This window comes from Mastigoproctus giganteus, chromosome 12 (genome assembly GCF_048544385.1).
Source record: "Mastigoproctus giganteus isolate SK-2022 chromosome 12, ASM4854438v1, whole genome shotgun sequence".
Lineage (NCBI taxonomy): Eukaryota > Metazoa > Arthropoda > Arachnida > Uropygi > Thelyphonidae > Mastigoproctus > Mastigoproctus giganteus.
This window is the reverse complement of record NC_143586.1, coordinates 122,658,674-122,685,564: the sequence shown is the minus strand read 5'-3', so window position 1 is coordinate 122,685,564 and position 26,891 is coordinate 122,658,674. Positions and strand designations below refer to the sequence as shown.

General features: G+C 38.9%; 1 protein-coding gene across 1 annotated transcript in view; it reads right to left on the bottom strand.

Annotated features, from left to right (window-relative positions):
• The window catches only part of LOC150077385 (uncharacterized), a 214,918-nt gene extending 188,228 nt beyond the window's left edge, over positions 1-26,690 (bottom strand). The window contains exons 1-3 of the mRNA XM_090386145.1: positions 26,458-26,690; positions 17,445-17,623; positions 5,041-5,172 (exon numbers count right to left, since the gene is read on the bottom strand). Coding sequence (XP_090242271.1) covers positions 5,041-5,172; positions 17,445-17,612 — 300 coding nt within the window. The 5' untranslated portion in view covers positions 17,613-17,623; positions 26,458-26,690. The remainder of the gene's footprint in view (positions 1-5,040; positions 5,173-17,444; positions 17,624-26,457) is intronic.
• Positions 26,691-26,891: the final 201 nt, after the last annotated feature.

The following is a 26,891-nucleotide window of genomic DNA, read 5'->3' as shown; positions in this document are numbered from 1 at the left end:
TGTTCAACTGGCACACATTAGGACCTTTGGTAGGTCTAGACTCTTCTCTGAATGGTCCAGGTTACGCGTCTATCCTTACAGACCATCTGCATTCCTTCATGTCATTGTGTACCCACAGGGCAATGGACTCTTCCAGAAGGACAGTGTGCTTCCCCACAGAGCCATGGTGACTAGAACACGGTTCGAAGAGCATTCCGCAGATTTTACCATTGTGGAATGGCCTCCCTGTTCGCCGCAAAAGAACCCTGTGGAGCATCTTTGGGATGCTGTTGATAGGTCCGTTCAAGCTTTGGATCCTCCACCCAGGAATGCGACAGAATTATGGACAGGGATGCAAAACTTGGATGGAAATACCTGTGGAACACTTTCGTGAACTAGTGAACTCAATGCCTCATTGAGTGACTGCCCTTATCTGGGCAAAAGGTGGGCCTACCCGTTACTATGTAGTTATCCTGTGATTTCTGTCCACTCAGTGTAGTTGCCTTGGTGTGTGCCTGTCGTACAGTCTCATCAGCTTCTCCTCAAGTTCTTGCAGGATCTATTCCACTAGATCTTCACGTAGCTTACAGAAGGTTGTGTTATAGACTGAAAAAAGGAATTCCAACTGACTTCTTTGATATTAGAATCAACTTGAATAATCACATCAAGGGAGAGAAGAAAAACTCTGGAATGAGCTTGTCAACATATGGCAGGCATGTGGGACGCATCGCTGACCTGGCAAGTTACTAGCAAGTTTTCCCCAGAAGTTATTTACCTAATGGATAAAGGAAGAAGAAAATTGTTCTCCATATCCATGCAGACATAATATCTCATCACTGGACACGGATCACTAAACGATAAATCATACACATTCGAACTTCACCAAACACATTCGAACTTCACCAATCATACTTGCAGACTGTTCTTGCAGACAACGTGAAGACTGGCAGCATGTTTTATTTAATTATGACATTTGACTGTAACATTTCAGAATTCCCTTAAAAAACTATATTAGAGATTTTCACACTGGACTAGAACATCATCTTGTGGAAAACAAAAATTTACTCCACCTACCAGAACTTTGATTCTCTTATTTTTGAAAGATGCTTATCTATTGACAAGCATCAGCTGCTTCCTTCTGATATTTTTTTTTCACCTACGCACCATTTGTATCATATGGAGAGTGTAAATATGTACTATATACTACCATATCAGCTTAGTTTCAGTTCTGGTATTATGTTTTATGCTAAGCGTAAATATGTTCTTTTTACTGATGTAACCATATTAGTTACCTTTAATGTTTTTAGTTTACCTTAACTGTTATTGAATGACTGTTTGACCACATTTATATGCCCTGTTTGGGTTACATGCATTTTTTTTTTTTTTTTTGTTTACCTACTGAGTATGGGATATCTGTGTTCTTCTGAGGACTAACAGGACTGATAGTTGAGTCCTCCCTCCGCACGAACAGGATGGGTTGCTGTGGAAACTTTTTGGTTTAGCCTCTTCTAAATTATAAATTTACAGCATCCAGTATGAACACTACAGATTTAAACAGTGGAGTTGAACAATCGTTCCTGGTGCCAGCAAACATATGACTTAAATACATACATGACCAACCTGATTAGCAACAAAGGAACTGGATGTAAACAATAATTTACATCATATATTTAGATTTCAGTAAAGCTTTTGACACAGTTCCACATGAAAGACTGCTGCACATATTGGAGCAGTGTGGCATTAGGAGCAAACTATCAATATGGATAAAGAGATGGTTGAGTGGCAGAAGAAGATAGTTACAAATGGGCACTGCTCTCTTAGACTAATGTTATTAGTGGAGTTCCTTGGAGTTTGGTGGACAGCCCCCTATTTGTCTGCAAATTGCATTACTTGGAAACTAGCCACTTGCGAGGAGACCTTATTGAAGTAAATAAGGCTTAAATGGATTGAGTAAACTTAACAAAGATGGTATTTATTTAATATATTTATTAACAATATTGATAAGCCATATCAAACTTATTGTCTAAGTTTGCAGATGATACAAAATACAAAGGTTAGCAGAGTGGTTAATGACAGGAGTCATAATACTATACAGCAAGACACAGATAAATTAAGCAATGAGCTGAGAAGTGACAATTAGTAAATGCAAGATACTGCATGTGGGCAGCAGTAATTCTAGAATAACATACCAATTAGGTGGTAACACATTCAAGGCAGAGAACAATATGTGTAGGGGTAACTGTACAGTCTGACATGAAGTTTTCTGAGCAGATGGGCTGCTAGAACAGCTCATAAGGTTCTGTCAATGATATATAGAACTCTGCCAGCAGGAACAAGGAGGTGATTATTCCATTGTACAAGGAAATGGGCACTGCATACAAGTCTCAAAGCCTTGTTTTAACTAAGAAAGATGTGAATCTCTTAGAACAGGTGAAGAGAAGAGAAACCAGATTAGCCAGGGTCACAATGGAGTACTCTCACCATATATAAAAAAAAAAAAAAAAACACCACTTATATTCTGCATATTACACCACTTGGAAACCTTACTGAAGTTTATGGGTCTAAATGGACTGAGTAAACTGAATGACAATGCTGCTGTTTTAACTCTTTCTCCAACAATGAACACAGGCAACATAAACCTAAATTGAAAATGGATGGCTGCAGGATAGATGTGAGAAAAAAAAAAATTGCCATCTGGTGCTGTGGAAGTGGATAGCCTGAATAAATTTTAAGGAAGAATTAGACAGGATGGACAGATGAGGTGTTGTAGCATTACCTTTTTTAAAAAGTTGCTTTATAATATTTCATGAAACTAGCACTCTTGTAACACACTGCCTGTTTATGACTTGACTGTGTTTCCTGTAGGTCCACAATTTTTCCTACTATCACTGCACTTTCCACTAAGTGGTTTTAGTGCATGCATGAACAGTTAAATTTTCACTCAGTTACAACATGTATGGTTGTGATTTTGCATACTGTGAAAGGCTATAAGTCATGTTGAAACATTAATAAATGAAGACAATTTCCCTCACCACAGCATCCCTTTCAACTTTTTGAGAAAGAAAAGATATTTCTACTGAAATTGACTTGGAATGCCAAGTTTGGGGCTCCCTTGAGCATCCACAGGTTCTAGGAACACTAGTGTACTAATGAATAAAAGTGACTGATAATGATACAGGCTGATAATGAAACCACTCTTTGAAACAATAAAAAGATTAAATGTATTGTCAACTTCATATTTATATATTATAATATAAAACCAAAAAAAGCATAAATTGGCATCTAACTGCTAAGGTGGCTAATTTCTTCAACTAAGGTTTAAGTGGTTAATTTCTAATCTTAAACCAAATCTGTGATTTGGCACTATCTTTTAACTAAAACGTTCATTCCCCTTTAAGTCTGTGGAAGAAATTTCACAGTTCTTTTTGTGAAGCCAAACTTTCCAATGAAGTTCTTTGCTAATCTGTATTTCATAAAACGGCAAAAAAGTAAACAAGTTATCTCCTACCTGAAACCCCTGAGAGTTTCAAGTGAAACATGGAATGTAGGAAATCATTCAGAACATAAATTTCTTTTTAAACTCACAGCTGAAGCAAATTACGCTGACTTGAAAAGTAGTGATAGCAACGTGTACTAAACTTTTCAAATCTTGCTTCAAATAGCCAACCTTTTTTCGATGAAAAATAATCTCCTAAACATTACTGGAGAGATACATTTTTAAATAATGCTTTAAAAATTATAAACATTAATTCCTTTACATGTAATCATTCCTAACACTGGAATTAACATCCTACGATACTATTCCATTATTTCTCTTTCTTTAATTATAACACTCTAGCAGACGCGTCTCTGTGAGTATTATACGAGGCACGAATAAGCAGCACTTCCAGTTTCTGACCCGACACTGTACAGTAACAATACTAAATTATAATAGGTAAAAATTATAATGCTATTACACTTTCAGCATATGTTTGATTATCCAAGGCATATTAAATTAGCAATTGACTTAGACCACTTATGAACTCAATAATACTTTTTGTAATGCTAGTGCTGTAATATTAATGTAAAGAACAATTGAGAAAAGTTTTGATAACTTCGAAGGGAAAAGAACTACAACACACTAGACAGATCATTCCCATTCTACAAACTGACATAAAATGGAAATAATCTAACAAAAATGGGATGTATGGTCACCCTAATTATAATGAACTATCAAATATTTAAATTTTGAACCAAAAATATCAAATGCCTTCAATACATAATACAGTTTTGCAACTGTAAATAACATCAGTTAAAATGAACTTATTTGAAAATCCACTGTTATTCTACAAACTTTAACTTTGCTTTTTTAACCCATACTTTGCACTTCGTGCAGTAAGTTTCACAACAGCTATTGCAAATCAGTTTGATTCCTTTATATAAAACTGGTGTTAACTATGTGGTTTATATACACCAGTAGTGCTTAATCCAGTTTCTTCTGTCTTTATTTAGTTAATACCATAGTTAAACTTAATGAATCAATTTTCTGCTACAATATTAGCCCTAAAATAATAATAAAAAACCTTGAAGCTGAAAAACATATAATTTTGTCATGGTTTAACCAACAATCTCAATTTTCTCTTAAGCAGGACTAGAACCATTTCACTCAACATGTGCATGCTCTAACTGTTATGCTTTTCTGTAAGAGTCTGAAAGTTTCTACAGAGAAGTAAACATAAGCATGCATCTGCATTAACAGTCGGTTATTTAACAAAATGGCCACATGCATGAATTTCACCTTCTCGACCTGTGTTTTTTGGAAAAAAAAAAAAAAAAAAACACCTGTCAAAAGCACATCTCCAATGAAATAATTATGTGGCAAATGAAATACTTTTCACCCATCACCACATGCACTTTTTGGAATTCTGATAATAGAAACTGCATAAATGTCTTGTCACGGAGGGGAAAAAAAAAAAAAAAAAAAAAGATTAAAAAGATTAAAAATTACTCTCAACTAATTTTGCTCTTTTTTTTTTTTTGTTGTTGCTGTTAATGCTAATATTCTAAACTTGAAATGCCTACCTCCATTAAAAGACTAACTAATACACGATTTTCTTGAGGAGTACGACTAGCAAAAGCATCCATGCCACAGCTTACACAAGATGTTATTATCCAGTCCCCAACTTGCCGAGTTCTACAGAAAATAATTTGTTCCTACAAAAAATAAATAAATAAAAAATAGTGTGTTTTCTCTAAATTCAACTAGTAACTTTGCTGCATGAGGCAATCAACTTAAAAACTTAAAGAAGATAAATATTATTTTTTGGTCTTATTATCATTACACATGCATGCAATTATGAGAATTATAAATTGACAATCTGAATATATATTCCTTAAAGCTTAAATAATACATGGGGTTTAAAGCACATTTTGGGTAGGTAGCAAACAGATATAATAGCTAAACATTAGAATTATTAGCATTAGTAGAGGCATTTGATGCAAGAAAGCAAGCTTATGCAGCATCAGCCAAAAAAAAATAATAATAAATAAATAAATAATAACCACTTCCACATCACCGCTCTGTTCGTTCAAAATACCTGTCCAGCTGAGCCTTAAACTTATTTAGGCTATCAACTTCCACGACAAGGGATGGAAGTCTGTTCCACCAACCAACCACCCGCTGGCTAAAGGCAAATTCCCGCACATCTATCCTACATCTGTCTTTCCTCAATTTGAATTTATGCCCTCTCAGGTGATTATTCTGAGCAAGAGGAAGAATGCCATCAGCACTGAGCATGCTCAAACCATTCAACGCTTTATACATCTCTATCAGATCACCTCGCTGGTGCCTAGTCTACAGACACTGTAATTTGCAAAACTTAAGCCTTTCTTCGTAAGAGCACCCCTATGTTCCATTCACCAATCTTGTTGCCCTTCTCTGTACTCGTTCCAGCATCTCTACATCCTTCTTGAAATGAGGCCTCCAGACCTGTATACAGTACTCTAGGTGTGGCCTGACCATTGCCTTATACAAGGGAATAATCACCTCCTTATCCCTGCTAGAAAAATTCCTATATATCATCGACAATACACCATGAGCTACTCTTGCAGCCCGTCTGCACTGCTCAGAGAACTTCATATCTGCCTGCACAACCACCCCCAGGACCCTTTCATTCTCTACCACTGTCAGTGTAGTACCACAGAGTTGATACGTTGCTTTGGGGTTGCTGTTTCCCATATGTAGTACTTTACATTTGTCAATGTTAAACTTCATTTGCCACCTCTCAGCCCATCTGCTCAACCTTTCCAGATCCTGTTGCAGCAGCATAGTGTCATTAGTGTCCTTGACAACCCTGCCAACCTTCGTATCGTCTGCAAACTTGGACGTTGAGGGGTTCCATGAGGGGTTCCTAGACTTCAATCTCTCCGGCTTCTGGGGGTTGCAATCCTGATGTATGGGCAAGTGAGGATTTCTTTGACATTTCTGCCATTCTTTCAGCAAGGCTATTTCTCTTCTTATATGAGGGGGATAGATGTTAGATAACACTGGTAGCCATTTTAAAGGTGTCGATTTAATGGTGCCTGATATTGTCCTCATTGTGTCATTCAGTTGGATATCAACTTTTACAGAGTGTGCACTATTAAGCCATACGGAGCAACAATATTCTGCAACTGAGTACACTAGGGCAAGGGCTGATGTTCGTAGCACCGTTGCGTTTGCTCCCCAGCCTGTTCCACTGAGTTTATGCAAGATGTTATTCCTTGACAGCAAGTAATAAACCTATAAGGTTTATTATTACTGGCGATTATTATGAAAATAATGAAGTCACTCTTCAAAGAAGTAATAGAACTAGAAATGTAAGAAGTTATATGGGAATTACAGCATGGATTTAAGGGTGTACTTGCCTCACCAACTTAATTGGACAATATGATAATATAATATACACACACCCACATACTCACAGATTCTTACATTAATAACAATGGCACAGTCTAGAAAATATTTAAAACTGAAAGAAATTAGTGTTTGGAAATTAAATGGAATCCATGCATAAATCCAGCACCTGATATACTTTTTAAAATCTGACAAACCTTTTTCTCGTCTGTTCCTGTTTTGTCAACTACCTTCGAGATACATTGAAATATGCCAGATTTCTGAAGTTGCATTGTATATAATTTTTAACAATGAAGTATGTATATGACATTACCAATGCATGTGAAGAATGGAAATGGCATTCCACTGTATTCTGGTCTATTCTTAGCTCTGTTTATAATTGAATTTAATTTAGAGTTAGAAAAATGCTCATAATACACATAATTATGAGGGAATTCTTGATTCAGATGAACTTCCCTAGAGATTGGAGATGTTCCCTTAATTCAAAGAAGGGGATTAAAACTTATAATTACTCACTTCACCCTTTAATCTCCTTATTAGTATATAATAATAAGGTCACTCTTTAAAGAAGTAATAGAACTAGAAAGGTAAGAAGTTATGTGGGAATTACAGCATGGATTTAAGGCTGTACTTGCCTCACCAACTTAATTGAATAATATGATGTGATATTATAGTGGAACAAGTAAATACATGGGCGGTGTTAGGGTAACTAAGAGTAGAAACAGGTGCATGTATACTTGCATGTACACCAATGCTAGGAGTATAGTTAATAAATTCAATGAGCTTGAAGCGCTAGTCAAGACATCAAAGGCAGATATTGTTGGGATATCAGAGACACAGAAACAGTGCAGAACTGGAATTTGGGTATGTACTCCCCAAATTCCAGTTCTGGGGATGTGTACAGAAAGGATAGCCAGGAGAGAAAGGGAGGAGGGTTTATGCTGTTAGTTAAGAAACACATAAAATCTAAGGAAGTGCATCCAATTGATGTTGGTGGACAATGCAATGTTGAGTCTGTTTGATGTGACATAAGCACTGAGAAGGGAAAAATGAGAGTAGGGGTGTGTTATAGGCCAAATGAATCTGATGAGTATAATGAGAAATCGTTCAGAGAAATAGAGTGGGCCAGTAAATCAATCTTATAATGGGGATTTTAATTTCCCAGAGATTGACTGGAATTTGTGGGTTGGTCACTCACACACTAGCAGGGCTTTTGTGGATTTCCTGGATGATTGTTTTCTACAGCAGCATGTTCAGGAGGCAACTAGAGGGAGTAATACTCTTGATCTGATTATTAGTAGTGATTCTTTATGCATCAAGAATCTGCAGATAAAGGAACCACTAGGTGGCAGTGATCACAGTGTGCTGAAATGGGATTTACTCAAAGTGGTAACAACCATCAAGGGTAAAAGGAAGGGTTTTTGCTTTCATAAAGGCGAGTATGGTGGTCTGAGACAGTACTTAAATTCTATACGGTGGGACCAACTAATGATGTTACTATCAGCAAATTCGAAATGGGACGCATTCAAAGAATTAATCTTGGAAGCTACTAGGCTTTTCATACCAACAAAGAAATATCGTTCACGATTTAGGCCTAAATGGATGTCAGATGAACTAATTAGACATGTGACAGAGAAGAAAAATGCATGGGATACATATAAATTAACATGTGACACAGAAGTCTATGATAGATATAAGCTGGTCTGTAACCACGTTACAAAGGAGGTTAGGCAGGTAAAGGCAGATTACAAGAAATCTTTGGCAAAGGATGCAAAGAAAAACAGCAAAGAGTTCTTTACTTATGTAAACTCTAGAAGGAAGGGGATGAATCAGATTGGTCCACTTGATATCGATGGTTCAACTGTTGATGATCCTGCTCAGGTAGCTAACAAACTAAATGAATATTTTGCATCTACATTCACACATGAGGAGTTATTCAGGGAGGGGAATGCCAGAGATGTATTCAATTCTGGCAGTAAGCTAGATGATTTTGTAATAACTGAAGAGGAATGTGGAGGAGAAATTGTTGAAGATAAACATAAGAAAGGCACCTGGGGTGGATGGAATCTATCCAGTTATATTAAAGGCGGCAAAGGAAGTAAGCAAACCCTTAGCCATAATTATGAGAGTTTCTCTGGACTCAAGGGACCCATGGACTGGAAATCTGCAAATGTGACCCCAATCCATAAAGGAGGATCAAAGGGAGACAGGGGTAATTACAGACCTGTTAGGTTAACTTCTGTACTAGGGAAATTAATGGAGGTACTGGTTAAAGAAGCACTGCAGGATCATCTAGACAAGACTTGAGTTAGAGCTCGGACACAGCATGGGTTTGTTAAGGGGAAGTCTTGCCTGACCAATTTGATTGGATACTATGATGTAGTCACAAAGGAACTGGATGCAAAGAATAACTTTGATATCATATATTTGGATCTTAGAAAGACCTTTGATACTGTTGCACATGGAAGACTGCTGCACAAATTGGAGCAGTGTGGCATTGGAAGCAAATTGCTGCTATGGATAAAGGGAGAAGACAGAGTGGCAATCAATGGACACTGCTCTTCGTGGACTAATGTTATTAGTGGAGTTCCTCAGGGTTCAGTGTTGGATCCATTGTTGTTTTCTGTATTTATAAATGATATTGATGATGGTATATCAGTCGTAATGTCCAAGTTTGCAGATGATACGAAGGTTGGCAGGGTTGTTAATGACACTAATGACAGTACACTGCTGCAATATCATCATTCTTCTCTTTCTTGGTGATTCATTTCTACTTCTCTCTCTCTCTCTCTCAGGGTAACTCCAAAATTTATTTTAGCTGGTGCAGCATAAGCCTCAGGCTTCCTTGCACTATATGGCTAGTAATAATAATAATAATAATAACAGAATCTAGAAAAGTTGAGCAGATGGGTTGAGAGGTGGCAAATGAAGTTTAACATTGACAAATGTAAAGTACTACATATGGGAAACAGTAATCCCAGAATAACGTATCAACTCTGTGGTACCACACTGAGAGTGGTAGAGAATGAAAAGGACCTGGTGGTAATTGTGCAGGCAGATATGAAGTTTTCTGAGCAGTGCAGATGGTCTGGAAGAATAGCTCATGGTGTCTTGTCAATGATATACAGGAATTTTTCTAGCAGGGATAAGGACGTGATTATCCCCTTGCATAAGGCAATGGCCAGGCCACACCTTGAGTACTGTATACAGGTCTGGAGGCCTCCTTTTAAGAAGGATGTAGAGCTGTTGGAATGAGTACAGAAAAGGGCAACAAGATTAGTGAACGGAACGGAGGGTTACTCTTACGAAAGGCTTAAGTTTTGCAAATTATAGTGTCTGGAGACTAGGCACCTGCGAGGTGATCTGATTGAGGTGTATAAAGCCTTGAATGGTTTGAGCATGCTGAAGGGATTCTTCCTCTTGCTCAGAATAATTGCCTGAGAAGTCATAAATTCAAATTGAGAAAGGACAGTTATACAATAGATGTGCAGAATTGATTGATTGATTTGGGTTTTATTGGCGCATAAGCAACTTAGGCTATAATGCGCCAAGACCAGGTCATGTATAAAAGAGTAAACTTTCAGTGACCTAATTAGTTAGGTCACTATGTCAAAAAATTTAACAAATGTATAAAAAACAGAAAATCACAATAAAATGTAAATTTTATATATAAGCAAAAACGTTTATTGATTTTAAAAAGCTAAAAACAGCAGACACGTGGTCATTGTCGGATAAAATCTGGCTGAGTGTATAAGGCTCAGCCAGATGACTAAAAGCGGTAAAATAAAAATCACGTTCAGGGGTAAAACGTGGACATACGGTTAAAATGTGATAAATAGATAAAATGGTGTCACAGTTCTCGCACATAGGACAGTCATCTGCCCTCAGCAGAAAAGAATGTGTAAGATGACTGTGTCCTGTGCGGAGACGAGCTAGAACAACTTCCTCCTTACGGTTCCTGCGCAGACTAGACTGCCACGGTTCAATTACAGGCTTTATACGATATAATTTATTCGCAGTCTGTCTATTCCACGAATCCTGCCATTGGGAATGTATCTTTTGATGTACTATTTGCCTGTAGTCTGTATAGGGGACTAACAGGCAGCGGTTATTATTGGGAATTGCTGATTTGGCTGCGGCGTCAGCCAAATCATTTCCCCTAATCCCAATGTGGCTGGGAATCCAGCAGAAGCGGATGTCATATTCGCGTTCATGGAGAACGTGAATCTTCTGCTGGATGCTAGACAGAACTGGATGAGGATTATATCTCACAGATATTAAAGCCTGTAACACGCTAAGAGAGTCAGAATATAAGATGAACCGTTGGTATTGGCATTTACTAATTTGATCCAAGGCTAACTCAATTGCGTGCAGCTCTGCAGTAAATATGCTGCATTCGGAGGGAATCTGCTCTGATATAGTGCTGTCTGTAAAGACAGCAGCAGATCCCACATATGATTCTGACTTCGAACCGTCTGTGTAGACTGGCGCGAAGTCGGAATATGCAGTTCGGTGTGCTGAATGAAGCTGCAGGTAGACAGATGATGGAGTGTCCGACTTTCCCCAATTCCTAAGCGACAAGTCGCATGCCGGGACACGAGCATGCCAGGGTGGAAAGGGTTGCTTTGATGTTTGGGCAACCTTGTCTACCTTGATATTGAGTTCATTGAGTAGCTCTTGGACGCGAATACCAAAAGGACGATTGGCAGTCTTACGGGTTTTGTACAAGTTTTCCCATCGTAGCTCAAAAACGAAGGGCCACGTAGGATGGTCTGGCAGGGATTTCAGTTTTAAAGTGTACTTTAAAGACAACTGCTTACGTCGAAATGATAACGGTGGTTCGTTTGCTTCGACGTATAGACTCTGGACAGGAGATGTTCGAAATGCTCCAGTAGCGATACGTATAGCCTGATGAGGGATAGGATCCAGCCATCGAAGTACACTGTCTCTGGCTGAAGAATATACTTGGGACCCATAATCTAATTTGGATCGCACAAGTGCACGGTAAAGCCGTAGAAGGGTGCATCGGTCTGCACCCCAAGATAAGGAGGAGAGCGAGCGGAGCATATTAAGGGCTCTTGTGCACTTTGTGCGGAGTTGACGGATATGATCCAAAAAGGTCAGTTTTTTATCGAATATGAGTCCCAAGAATTTTGTGTTCGCTGCTACTGGAATAGCATTTTGTCCGAGCCTTAAATCAGGTTCAGGATGAAGATTACGCTTGCGACAAAAGTGTACGCAGACGGTCTTCTCCGGCGAGAACCTGAAGCCATTAGCAAGTGCCCAGGAATTCAGACTATCGATGGCTTTCTGCAGTTGTCTTTCAATAACCCTCATGTTGCATGACTGACAAAAAATGCTAAAGTCATCAACATAGAGGGCACTCTTTACAGTCGGAGGAAGTTGTTCTGTGATGGAATTTATTTTGATGGCAAAAAGCGTGACACTTAATACTGATCCTTGTGGTACTCCCTCCTCTTGGCTAAGGGAGCGAGAGAGTGAGGATCCCACACGAACTTGGAACGATCGATTGGCTAAAAAAGTTTGAATAAAAAGGGGGAGATGCCCTCTAAGGCCTAGGCTATGTAAATCTTTTAAAATGCCAAATCTCCAAGTTGTGTCATACGCTTTCTCCATGTCAAAGAACACCGACACCAAGTGTTCGCGTTTTAGGAAAGCATCCCGGATGGATGCTTCCAATCTAATAAGATGGTCCAAAGTGGACCGGTTCCTTCGGAAGCCGCACTGGATGTTGGAGAGAAGGTCATTTGACTCGAGATACCATATTAAGCGAGAATTAACCATTCTCTCCAGGATTTTGCACAGACAGCTAGTCAGAGCAATAGGACGATAGTTGGTGGTGACTTTTGGATCCTTTCCTGGCTTAGGGAAGGCAAGAACGATTGCCTTTCGCCAGGAGTCCGGAAACTGCCCTTCAGTAAAGATTCTGTTATACAGAAGGAGCAGACAATCCATAGATTTTGGTGATAGATGTTTAATCATTTCATAATGGATGCCATCTGGCCCAACGGCACTTGCTTTGGAAAGAGCGAGGGCTCTTTTCAGTTCCTCTATAGTGAATGCCCCGTTGTAGGGAAAGAGGCCCTTGGTCTTAAAATTAAGTGCTTGCTTTTCCAGTTTATGTTTAAGGACCAGGAACTCTGGGGAATACGAAGATGTTGCAGAGATGTTAGAGAATGTTTCCCCAAGAGCATTGGCTATTGCAGTTGGATCTGCAATAGCGCATCCATTATAATCTAGGATTGAAGAAGGGTGGGATGTATATTTTCCCTTCATTTTCCGGATTTTATCCCAGACTACCTTAGAATTGGTAGACTGGTTAATAGATGATGTAAAATGGATCCACGATTCCTTTTGACTCTGACGGCGGATATATCGTGCTTTGGCTCGTGCACGTTTGAAGGCTATAAGATTGTTCGTGGTAGGATATCGGCGAAATATCCCTCACGCTTTGTTTTGAGCCTTTTTTTGCTGCTGTGCATTGTGAATTCCACCAAGGTTTGGGAAATGGTGGAAACCAGGCTGATGTTTTTGGGACAGCATTAGCAGCTGCTTGGACGATGATTTCTGTGATGTACTTTACTGCATCATTGGTCGGCTCTTGACTGACTGTGCTAAGATCAAAATTTGCCTGTTGTTGGAAGGCAGTCCAGTCAGCCTGATCAATCTTCCACCGTGGTAACCTAAAAGGAAGACATGGTCTCCCACTGTGTAACAAGGTTATCACAGGGAAGTGATCGCTTCCGTATGGATTCTCCTCCACTTCCCAAGTGAGTGAAGGGAGTACAGAAGGGGAGCAGATAGAGAGATCAATGGCAGAAAAAGTACGGGTAGGCATGTGGAAGTAGGTGTTTGTTCCAGTATTTAGAAGGGAAAGGTCATTGTCATTGAGCATACGCTCAATGACTCGTCCCCTTCCGTTGATATTAGCACTACCCCACAGGGTGTTATGTCCGTTAAAATCCCCGAGAAGTAAGAAAGGGGGAGGCAGCTGCATTAGAAGATCATCAAGGTCTGCCTGGGTGATGTCAGTCCCAGGTGGCAAATAGATGGAGCACACAGTTATTAAAAATCCCACTGAAAGGCGAATTGCAACAGCCTCTATGCTGGTTGTAATTAGCAAGGGCTGCACTGGGGTCTGGTTACCCACAAGGATAGCCACTCCCCCATGTACAGAGCCTTCCGCAATTCTATCCTTTCGAAAAAATGTGATGTTGTACATGGTGGGATCATCATTTGCCTTTAGATATGTCTCCTGCAAGCAAAAGCAAACTGGCTTGTGCTTTTGCAGGAGGGCCTTGATGTCATCAATATTTTGCCGGAATCCACGACAATTCCATTGTAGGAATTTAGCCATTATTTTGGCTTGGTGGGTCCATCAGGCGGCTTCCGAGATGCTGAGGGCTTACTTTTATCAGTCTTGGATTTATCTTTTTTGGGGAAGAATGGACGCTGTCCCGTGTCCATTTCTTCCTCCGCAAAGAGTTCCAAGACTGAATCTTCGGGTACCTCCTTCTGCTCAACATCCATCTTATCTTGGGTACTAGGGGAGGACTTCCCCTTTCTTATTCTTTTCTTTCATAGTTACCTTTGTTACTTGTGGAGCGTTAGGAGGTACCGATATAGGAGTGGCAGCTGATTGGTCCTTCTGTGCAGGTTTTTGAGAACTTAAAAGATATCACGCGATGGGAGTGAAAGACTCCTTTGGAGGAATGGTCATGTCCGTCTGAGTTCCGACGGAACATCTCCCTGCTACCTTCTGGGCGTAGGTAGGTTTCTTGATATTGAGGGGTTTGACCGATTTCCTTGCCTCCTGGTATGATATATTTAGCTCTGCCTTCAGCCGTTGAATTTCTTTTTCTTCTTTCCACCTCTGGCATGCTCGTGAATAGGCCGGGTGTTCGCCTTCACAGTTAATACAGGTGGGTTTTGCGGCTGAACATGCTGTTGTTTCGTGGTCCTTTGCACCGCATCGAGCGCATGCAAGGACTCCACGGCAGGCCATTTGAGAATGTCCATACTTCTGGCATTTAAAACACCGTAAAGGGTTCGGAACGTATGGACGCACTGAACAGTTGATGTATCCAGCTTTAATCTCGTCAGGAGGTTTAGGAGAGTTAAAAGTCAGGATAACGCTCCTGGTTTTAACAATTTTTCCATCCCTTCGCGCAGTAATTCTCTTGACGGCAATGACTCCCTGTGGTTTTAATTCGGAGCAGATTTCCTCCTCGGTTACGTCGAGAAGGTCCCACTCCGAAATGACACCTCTGGATGAATTGAGTGTTCTGTGTGGTGTCACTGTTATAGGGATTCGTCCGATTGCTGTTGTTCAGAGGAGATGTTCAGATTGCCTATCATTTTTAGTTTCAATTAAGAGGTCTCCAGAACGAAGCCTCTTAACTGATTTGGGTGAACCTGCTAACCCATCTAACCCTTTTTGAATGAAAAAGGGCGACATTTTACCAATCAGTGTCTCATTGGTAGAATGCATGATTAAGAACCTTGGGACTGGCCCTGATGGTAATTCGGTTCGCTGCCTCTTTTTAGCAATAATGCTATCTGCTTCACTGTCTAAATTTTCAGATAGGGACTGGGTTGGGGCCCCTGAAGGAGTAAGTTTATCAGGATTCATAGAGGTTTTTTATTTGTTCAGTGCCCGGGCTCCCTACCCACCACGGAGCCCAAAGGGACGCCCACTACCCGGCATGCAATAAATGCGCTCGGGAGTGGGACGCCAGGGCTACCCAGACACTATACCCGCACCGCTGCCAGCCTGAATCCTGTCCCTCGGACCATGAGGGTAGGAGCGTGGCATTGACACGGTTGACCCTCGCAGGCGAGCCTACTAGCCGATTGATCCTAGCCGGGCCTTCCAGGACCACCGGTCTTGTCGAAGCAGGGGCCAAAGTGGTGTATTGAAGCTGGGCCCCTCAACCACCAGGATCCCCCTTTCCGAATTTCCACGGGTCGCAGCGCACAGCAAACACGCCGGATTCCATTGATGTAAGCCTGGAACCTGGGCTGTGGGCGTTGGATCCCAGTGATGCTAGTCTGGAAGTCCAGCAGCATCACTGGGAGGTCCCCTCACCACGTACAGGTGCCCACGTCGAGGGGGGGGGATGTGCAGAAGTTTGCCTTTAGCCAGCAGGTGATTGATTGATGGAACAAACTTCCATCTGTCGTTGTCGAAGTTGATAGCTTAAATAGATTCAAGGCAGAACTTGACAAACATTTTGAGTGAGGGGATGAGTGAAATAAGGGTTTTTTTTTTTTTTTTTTTTCGGCTGTTGCTATATAAGTTTGATTTCTTGCATCATGTGCCCTTGCTAATGCTAATGATGCAGTAAAAAAGAAACTGTATGCAAAACCAGTTTCTTTTTTTACCGCAGTCTTTTATGTGGAACAGTAAAAGCTTTTCTGATATATATACTTAGATTTCAGAAAAGCTTTTATTGTTCCACATGAAAGAATGCTGTACAAATTGGGAAGTTACTGTGATGGATAAAGAGATAGTCAAGTGAGAGGAGAAGAAAAAGTGGTTATCAGTGGCCACTGTTGACTAATGTTATTAGTGGATCCCCCTACTAGGGTTTAATGCTGAGCCCTTACTGTTTTCAATATTTATTAATGATACTGATGAAAGCATATTAGGCTAAATAAGTTTGCAGATGATACAAAGTTTGGTAAAGAACAGTATTCCCAACGAGTGGTACCACACTAAAGGTAGCAGAGAACGACAAAATCCTGGGGAATAATTGTAGTCAGACATGAAGTTGTCTGAGCTGTGCAGATGGGCTGCTAGAACAGCTCATGCTCTTTTATCAATGACATAGAGGAATTTTGTCGGCAGGGAAAAAGAGGTAATTATTCTGTTGTATCAAGCAATGGTTAGTCCACATCCTGTGTATACATACAAGTCTGGAAGTACCATTTTAAGAAGGATATGGATGTGGTGGAATGGATACAGAGAAGTGCAATGAAATTAGTGAGGGGGAACAAAAGGATACTCTTTATTAAGAAAGATCATCAGCTCCACAAATTGCATCTGGAAACTGGGCACCTGCAAGGAGTGAGATGATTAAAGCTTTTAATGGATTAAGCATGCTAAATGTTGATGGAATCCTTACTCTTGTTCAGATAACACACTGTATGTGTGTTGTCTGAACAACAGTATAAATTTAAACAGAGGAAGGATAGTTGCAGGAAAGATGTGCAGAAATTTGTTTTCAGCCAGAGGAACCAACTTTGACTGTAGGAACCAACTTCCATGTGGTGTTGTAGAAGTGTGTAGTTTGAATAAATTTAAAGAGGAATTAGACAAATTATTAGGCAGTTATGTGGATTTTTTTTTGCTTTATTCCTTACAGTATATGCCAATACTAATACTAATTTTTTTACTTCTGCATGATCAATGCCTAAGTCAAAAATATTCTCACCAAAGGGTATTTATACTTTTATTGAAAAATTCTGATAAAAGTTATTTCAAATTATATTTAAAAGCCTTTATATATAATAATAGAATACAAAGTAAATTAAATGATGCAGTAACTAGAGACTTCCCATACATTACCTTTGTTATGCCTCCTAAATCCAAATATACTTCAGCAACCCCATTTTGGAAAAAGTTATCTTCATTTACATTTTCTAACAATTGGAAAGAAGTTAAGTCTAATGGACGAAGACTATCTTCTTTAGCATGAATCTTGATGTTCAGACAGTGACAAGTAACTTGAACCATGATAAGCAGTACTGAAAATATTAAGCTGAGACAGTAAAAATATTCTAAAATCATTTCATATAAATAGTATTAATATTATGAAATGTAAAAAATTTTTTCATAATAGAAACAAGAAAAACGATACTTCTTTACAATACAGAAAGAACTATGTCACCAATCATTAAAAATTTCCAAAATTTCCTTAGCATTAATATGATTAACTCAAACAAAAATCTCCAAATAATTAACTACAAAGCTTCAAGCCATGGTAATTATAAAACACTAATGTATGTGTAATACAAAAAATTCATTAAATACATTAGTGTTACAAAATTCCTGCAGTCTGATGCTTTTTAGCTGTGGATTATTATATTTTCTGGAGGTTAAGCTTCAACCAGATTTCAGAAGGAGAATTTTGGAAAAAAATAATTTATTGCATATATTTTAAGTACAAATTCAAAAGAGGGGGTTTCACTTTCTCAGTCAGAGGAAGATCACAATGGCTTTCAGCTGCCCTGCCTTGTTTCCATGTTCTTTGACATAATTTACCAGCTTAAATTATACTAAATCAGGGCAAAGAAACATGGAAATTTCATGGAATTGAAATTTAAAGTTAATGGCATAAAAAAACTTCTTCTGTCTCATACCCATTTCATCGGGACTACAAATTTTTCACAAATTAAACTACTAAACTCTTTGTACCAACAAGAAATATGATTCAAAGCATAAGACCTAGATGTCAGTACGCAGCACTGTTCATCAGTTCGCGAGAGGGAAAATTTCTGGTTTACTCATTCAAGCAGTAGTCGCCGCACGAAGATCATGCATCGATATACGAACTGAGCTGGCAGACATGCACCTAGTGTATGGATTAGCAGAGGGCCCACAGTGTGCACCCCCATGCGGCACAACATCGCTTCGCAATAAATGTGTGGGCAGGTATGGTCGGTGGCTGCTTAGTCGGCCCATACCTGTTACCATCCCGCATGAACTCTGCTAAATATCGAATCTTTCTTGAACAAGTTCTACCAGAGTTACTTGACGATGTTCCAGCAAATGTGAGACGCAACATTTGGTTTCAACATGACGGGGCACCTGCCCATTATGGAAGGTGTGTTCGTGACCATTTGAACAGGCGTTTTGGACGTCGATGGATTGGCTGTGGTGGACCCGTTGCCTGGCCCCCCCCCACGCTCACCTGATTTACCGAGCCTTGGTTTCTTTCTGTGGGGGGGGGCCCTCAAATCTATCGTGTATGAATCGCCTGTGGAGGCAGAAATGGATCTCGTGGCAAGACTTGTCTGCACTGCTGCTACTGTCAAAGAAACTCCAGGTGTGTTCGACTGTGTCCGCCAATCCACGCTGCGTTGGTGGAACTCAAGAATCGCGTCTCATGGTGGAACCTTCGAGTATCTGTTGTAACATCTTGAAATGCATCCATCTCGTACTCCATTGTTAATATTATGTCAAATAAACGTTTCCACTAATTACTGTCTTGTGTCATTTCTACTTCTTGTGCCTCTGCTACTACTTTCCCATAACATTTCCGGTTATGGGTTCCTATGTGATTCACGGCCTCCGTAGCCGAGTGGGCAGGAGCGGGAGTGCAGTAGCACACGCTCTTTGAGTAGACCGGGGTTCAAGCCCCTGACTGCTGAATACGGTCGATCTGCCAACCCGCACTGGACCAGCGTGGCAGATTATGGTCCATTTCCCTCAGCATGAATTGTTGAGGAGGCTTCCATCCTGCAGTGGGTTGATAATGGCTGCACTTTACTTTACTTTTTTATGTGATTCACATTCCTTTAGATGTTACCTACCTCCCCTAAACGTTTGTACCAATATTTTTGAGACACCCTGTATATAAATTGGTCTTTAATCAAGTTGCAACAGAAGTTAGGCAAGCTAAGGCAGATTATCAGTTTCTGGCAAAGGATGCAAAGAACAGCAACAAGACTTCTATGTATATATTAACAGTAGAAAGGTGGAGTTGAATCACATTGGGCCACTTGATGCCAATGGATTAACTGTTGATGATCCTGCTCAGGTTGCTGAGAAATTGAATAGTTATTCTGATCTATATTCACACATGAAAAATTCTTTAGTGAAGGGAAAGCCAGAAAGTTATCAATGGGGGAGCTAAATAATGTTCTGATAACTGAAAGGAAAGTGGAAGAGAAATTGTTGAAGCCAAACTTAAAAAAGTCACCTGGGGTGGATGTAATCTATCTAATTATATTAAGAGAGGCAGCGAAAGAGGTAAACAAAGCCTTAAAGCATTACCCATAATTATGAGAGCATTCTTGGATTCAGGGGAGTCCCTACGGAGTGGAGATGTGCAAATGTATCCCCAATTCATAAATGGGGATAAAATGGTGACACAAGCAAAAAAAAGATGTTAAGCAAACAGGTCTGTTCGCTTAACATCTGTTTCAAGGAAAGTAATGGAATCTTGTTAAAGAAGTAATGCAGGATTATCTAGATAGGAATGTCATACTGCAGGCACAGCATGGATTTGTTAAGGGGCAATCTTGTCTAACCAATCTGAGTGGATACTATGATGCACTCACCAAGGAACTGTATGCAAAAAAATTATTTTTTATATCACATAGTTGGATTTCACGAACACTTCTGATAATGTTGCACATAAAAGACTACTCTATAAACTGGAGCAACGTGGCTTTAAGGGCAAGTTTCTGCAATGGATAAATGAATGGATGAGTGGAAGAAGACAGAGTGGTTATCAATGGGCACTGCTCTTCGTGAAATAATGTTCTTAGTGGAGTACCCAGGGTACAGTGCTGGGCCCACTGTTGTTTTCAATATTATTAATGATATTTATGAAGGTATATCAGGCTTAATATCTAATTTTGAAGATGATACAAAGGAATTTTGCTAGCAGGGATAAGGAGGTGATTATTCCATTGTATAAGGCAATCATAAGGCACACCTTGAATACAAGTCTAGAAGCCTCAATTTAGGAAGGATGTAGAGTGCTGGAGCAGGTACAGAGAAGGGCAATGAGAGTGGTGAGGGGAATGAAGGGTGTCAGTTCTGCAAATGGCAGCATCTGGAGACCTGGGACCTGCAAGGTGATCTTATTGAGGTGTTTAAGGCTTTGAATGTATTGAGCATGCTCAATGGTGATGGGATTCTTCCTTTTGCTGAGACTACATATACACTGGGCTCCACTTTGTTAGGTACATCTGCCTATTAGCATATTGAGCCTCCTTTAGCCTTCAAAACAGTCTGAATTCGTCTAGGCATAGATTGAACAAGATGCTGAAAACATTGTGCAGGAGAAGTACCATGCAGACACGAGTGTATCAAGCAGTTCCTTGAGATTCGACAGAGGTGTAGGCCTGCAGTGAACAGCCCTTTCCAGCTCATCCCAAAGAGGTTCAATAGGATTGAGATCCATGGACTGAGCGGGCCACTGCAGCAAAGAAAAGTCATTGTCATGTTCCAGGAACCATTCCAAAGTGATTCGGGCTTTGTGCACTGGTGCATTATCCTACTGGAAGTAACCATCCTATGACTGACTGTCAACATGAGCGGATGCACTTGGTCAGCAACGATGTGACATTCAGATGTGATCTATGAGTATCAATGGACCCAATGTGTGCCAAAAAAACATTTCCCACACCATAACAATATTTTGTTCAGCGCACCAAGGTTGTATTCTGACGTGATGTGCAACATTGTGGTCCATCTGTTTGCTTGCACAATTCTAGCCATGCTCCTCTGACCTCTCTCGTCAACAAGCGATTTTCTTCCACAGGAGTGCCGTTGAGAGGATGTTTTCTGTTCGTTGCACCATTCTCAATACACCCTTGAAACTGTGGTGCGTGAAAAGTTCAGGAGAACTGCCATTTCAGAGATGCTTTGTCCAGCATGTCTTGCACCTACTACCCTGCCACGTTCGAAGTCCATTAGATTACTCCTTTTCCTCATTCTTGCTACAGTTTGTATGCTTAACTGATACTAGAAAGGTTGTTCTGCTGCATTGATATCCACAACTGTGGTCATGTGACTTGCAACATTGTGGGACAAAACCATTTGTGTGCACAGCAGGGGTGTATCTAATAAAGTGGCAGCACAGTGTATGAAGGAAGCATAAATTCAAATTGAGGAAGGATGTTGCAAAGAGATGTGTGAAAGTTTACCTTTAGCTAATGGTTGATTACTGGAATAAATGTCCATCTGATGTTGTTGTTATTCAGTTTAATGATACAAGGGCTACTAAGGCCAAATTGTGTCTGTTCATCGTTAATTCACAAAAAGCATATTGTTAGAGAGGTTAAATTATATGCTTCTGTAAAAGCCAACATGTTTTAGATATAATAAAAGTTCTTCAATATTTGCTTCATTTCCTAAGAAATGAGATAAACCAGGTGATATATTCAACGTGGAGAGCAACTGAAAAGTGTTTGACTGGATGGTTGAATTGTAAAGGACAATCAACCAGAAAATGGCAGACCATAAGTTGCATCTGACGTCCGTCATATGTTGTGGAAATGGGTAGTCCGAATAAATTCAAGGTAGAACTAGACAAACTGCTGGAGGGGGATGGATAGGTAAAATGGAAAGTTTTTTTTTTTTTTTTGGCTGATGCTGTATAAGTTTGCTTTCTTGCATTATTTACCACTACTGATAATAATACTAGAAGAATTCATGCTATAGAGATATAATATACTGAAGCTGCACTGTTTTAGTGCTTAATATGTGCTAACTCCTTTTCAGTTTTGCATTATTTGTTCACATTTTTAAAAAATGGCTCTCTTCTTTTTAGCAAAGAATGAGAAAAAAGTTTGACAACACTTATTTTAATTCTTCACTTTATTACAGTGTATAGTTTGGTTAAAAAAAAAATTTGAAGAATCTGGAGTCAGGGCTATGCAATCATTGCCCAAGTTAACATGGAGGCCATTATAACCAGGCATCAGAAATGCAAGTGAAAAGGGACAGTTATTTTATCTGGATGTAAAAAGTGAATGGCATTTGCTATTTGCATACAGGTGTTACAATGGCTTTTAACATGGTTCTTGCCTTACTAGTTGCAGTGATGAAAGTAAAATATTACTTTACTGCAAAATTACCCAAAAATTCAGAAGTCACACCAGTTGGTTCAGTATGGTTGTTTAAGAATACAAGGCAGGTCTGTTTGAGTAAAATGTAAAGGGGCGGGGGGAAGAGTTTAATTTCTGCATCTGCAATTTTACTTATTATTTATTTATTTTTTTAATTTTAAGTAAACATTTATATCAGTATATCCCCAAGCACCACTACTTAAAAAATGTCCTGTATTCTACACGTTCAAGTTCATCATCAAGGATATCTTTTTTTTTTTTCCCCTGTTAAATGTCCATTCCTTCAAATATTGTTCCATAAATGCATTTACACAGACATTTACACTTTGCTAATCAGAATAAAATAAAATACTGGGCACTATTTTATCAATAATTTTAACGCTTCTTCTGCTTGCTTGCTTGATTATTTAAGGCATGAAAAGTGAATAACTTGATATCAATAAGGTGCATGATCAAGCATAAGGCTTTATAAGAACTAAGGCTTTATAAGAACATCCTCACACTTCAACATTGAATACACTATATGAGTGTTGCCATTTATTATAATTGCTATGCTAAATTAACAAAATTATATATTATTAACTTTAACATAGTACATCAGAAAAATAGCTGTAAGCAAAAATCTGGACAAAACAGTGATCCCCAAAACTTTTTTTGGGGACAAGGAGACAATCCCAAAAACAGGACATCTGGTCATCCCAGTCATAACTCTTCTAGATAAGAAAAACCCCATTCTACAACTGGCTGCCACAAGAGAGTGCAAAATTAACTTCCACAATCTTGACTACCATTAGATATATATTTTGACTTCTAACTGAAGAATTTTCTCTTAGGAAAAAAGACCACGATAAATCAACTATTTTATGCTGCACTTTACTTTCACTCTCTAATTGGAGAAGCTTACTCTCATCCAGCAGCAAAATTACATTAATAACCAGAGTTAAAGCAAAAACTAATTTTGTGATATTAATGAAACTTCTATAGTCGCAACTTTCATTGGATTGTAAACAATTAAAATATTACAAGTGAATGCATCCTATTCTTTTCTTTCCAATAAGATGACTTCCTACAGCAATGTAATGAGCACCAAACAGGAGAATAATATTTTTACTTTTAGCTTATAATTCATTAATAACTGAAATTCTATTGAAACAGTAAGCAAGTTTTTCCCATTTCAGAAGGACACAAATCAAAATTTCTTGAGATTACTTAAATTGCTTTGGCCTTGCAAATTATGTTCATATTGCAATAAAATATAGTTTAGTGGATCTTTTCAAAACACTGCAATAAACTTGGTGAACATTAAAGAAGTGGACATGACAAATTTTAATTGAGCTTTCACTGGCTTCTTCAATTTTAGTTTCATTTCAGCTTACAGTATTCATCAGTATTTCTCTTTCTTAAATGGATTCTTCATTAGTATTCATTAATAGCCTCTTGTTGTTCCCAAAAGCAATAGGAAACTGTTAATGCTTGTCTTAACTAGGCGAGCAACCCTGCTTTTTAAGACAAGTGTGTTCTTTCCCAACAAAGTGTGTTCTTTCCACACTTTGTTGGGAAATCACACTCTCTGCCTACCATCAGTGCAAAACAAAGTGTATGATTACTCTCATGATAACATGACTTTCTTCCATTGTTTCACTGTCCAATCATGATGTTCTCAGCACCACTGCAAGTGGATTTTTTCTCTTCCAAATTGGCAGGCAACTGCCGATTTCTTCAATTCCCTGCACATGGTATGGGTTGAAATAGAGCAGTTCTGGGCTTAGATGAATTCAGATGTTTTTTGCTGCACACTGGATGTCCTATTTTTTCCATACAGTCACCATTAGAGGACAGTGTCTTTGCTCTTGAAGTACTGTTCTTCTGCCAAATTTATGCCTTTGAGATGTGAAGGAACTGCTCGTTTTCCAGTCATTAAAAACCTTTGAGACAGATACTTTTGAGAAATCAGTTTTGTCTTTCATTTCTTGAAGCGAAAATCCTTCAGTAATGTTACCACAGTTAAACCACAAAGCAAAATAGTTCACTGACAGTACTTCTATACCCATGATGGAAAAAGATATCCTCTATGGATGGTAAGTCTTTGTATACAGGGCTTTACAACCAATGTTGAAATCTTCATGAATCCTGAAATGGAAGGGTACAATACCACATTATGTTGACAAAAAATTTAGGATTTCGGTTGTCAACTGAGCAAAGAAAAGCCATCCAAAAATGCTAAAAAAAAAAAAAAAAAAAAAAAAACCTCCTAAACCACTGAATGGATTGTCTAGTGACACCTAGCTAAAGAGAGCCAACCAACTGTCACACATACAAACACCCAACTTAAAACAATAGTTAGAAACTAGGATAAAGAGACACAAATACTTTACAGAGAATGAGTGTTTTTTTAATATTGCTACCAAAACACTTCACACACCACAGTTTTTCATCACTGGAGTAAAATGGCATACAGCTACACTACTGAGGAAGAATGAAGTACAGATGATTAAAGGCCACTTCTCTGCTTTACTTAAGCTGGTTTAGTTTGGAAAAACTTAACATAAAATCAGTGCCACATACAAGGAGATAATCACCTCCTCATCCCTACTACCAAAACTACTGTATACCACTGACTCAACTTGTAAGAGAATTTCATGTTAGCCTGTACAATTACTGCTAGGTCTCTTCCATTGTAGGATTTCATTTCTAAGTACCACCTTGAGTGTCACCACATCTAATTGGTATGTTATTCTGGGATTACAACTACTGCATATATTCATATGCAGTAGTTGTAATCCCAGTATACCTTGAATTTATCAGCGTTAAACTTCAAATGCCACTTCTCAGCCAATCTACGCAAAATCTGTAGGTCCTGCTGCAGTAGTATGCACTGATTTCAGTTATTAACCACCCTAATAACCTTGTATCATCAGTAAACTAGGATGTACTTGTTATGGCTTCATCAATATTGTTAAAAAATATTAAAAACAAGGAGAGATCCAGCACTCAACCCTGAGAGTTTTCGCTATTCACATTTAGTCCAAGAGGCACAGTGTCCATAATAACCACTCTGTCTTCTGCCACTTGATCATCCTTTTATCTCAGCAGTAACTTACCCCAATGCCAAACTGCTCCAATTTGTACAGCAGTCTTTAAATTGGAACTGTATAAAGAAATTTACCGAAATCTATATGTATGATATCAAGTGAAATTTACAAAAATCTAAATACATTCAGTGATCACCGAATTATGACTACTCCATCTGTAATGAACTATGCTACATAGCGCGCAGTATAAAAAAAAAAGCAAACAGCTTTCTACGCTAAAGCAGTGGTAATTTACATCTGGTCATGCAAGTCAAAGTGATAAAGCAGCAGTTATAGGACGTAGTAAAGTCCTATACGTCCACGGAGATTCAAATGGACATGATTGTGGGAGCTCGTGCGTCGGATGCTTCCATAGCGGAAACAGCATGTCTTCATCCACAAAAATGAATTTGTTGAGCAGTAATAATTTTTATCCAAGAATATTTTGTATAAAACTTTCCTACTATTGCCTATATACATGCAATAGGATATATCCTCATTCACTACTCGCGGTTAATTCATAATTTTATGAATAGCTACAATTTTAACAAGTTTAAGGGATTAAATAATAAATGTTACAACGGTAAGAAATCCCGTTTCCTGATTAAAATGCTTAACAGTAACTTAAGGACTTATATTAATATATGAGTGTCAGAAAGATTAAACAAAAATTATGTATAAATATAAATTTATTGTCCCACTCACCAATTTTGCTGAAAAACGTGATCTAAATGTGTATACGAACGTTCAGATATTTGCGGTACTATATTTCACAAAACAAAACTCCGTCCTGTCAAATTCTAATATCACAGTATTCGTCAGCGTTTTCGCAGAACATTAATGTAATAATCCTGATGATATATAAGGGAAAGATGCAATCGAAATTTCCATCACCAGACAATAAACCTGAAAACGCAGCCACTAGCTTGTATTATTGCAACAAGGGAAACAGTATTCTTGAAACAAACATCAGCCTGGACGAGTCCATTATAGTCAGCTGATTAGAATTTCACGAGCATCACCAAACACACGATGACCTTGAATCGCTTTCCCACAAGACATCACTGCTGGTTACTATTAACTTAGGTCAGATGGCAGCACATGAAATAATTCAGCACTCTTCGACCTGTTGTATAAAA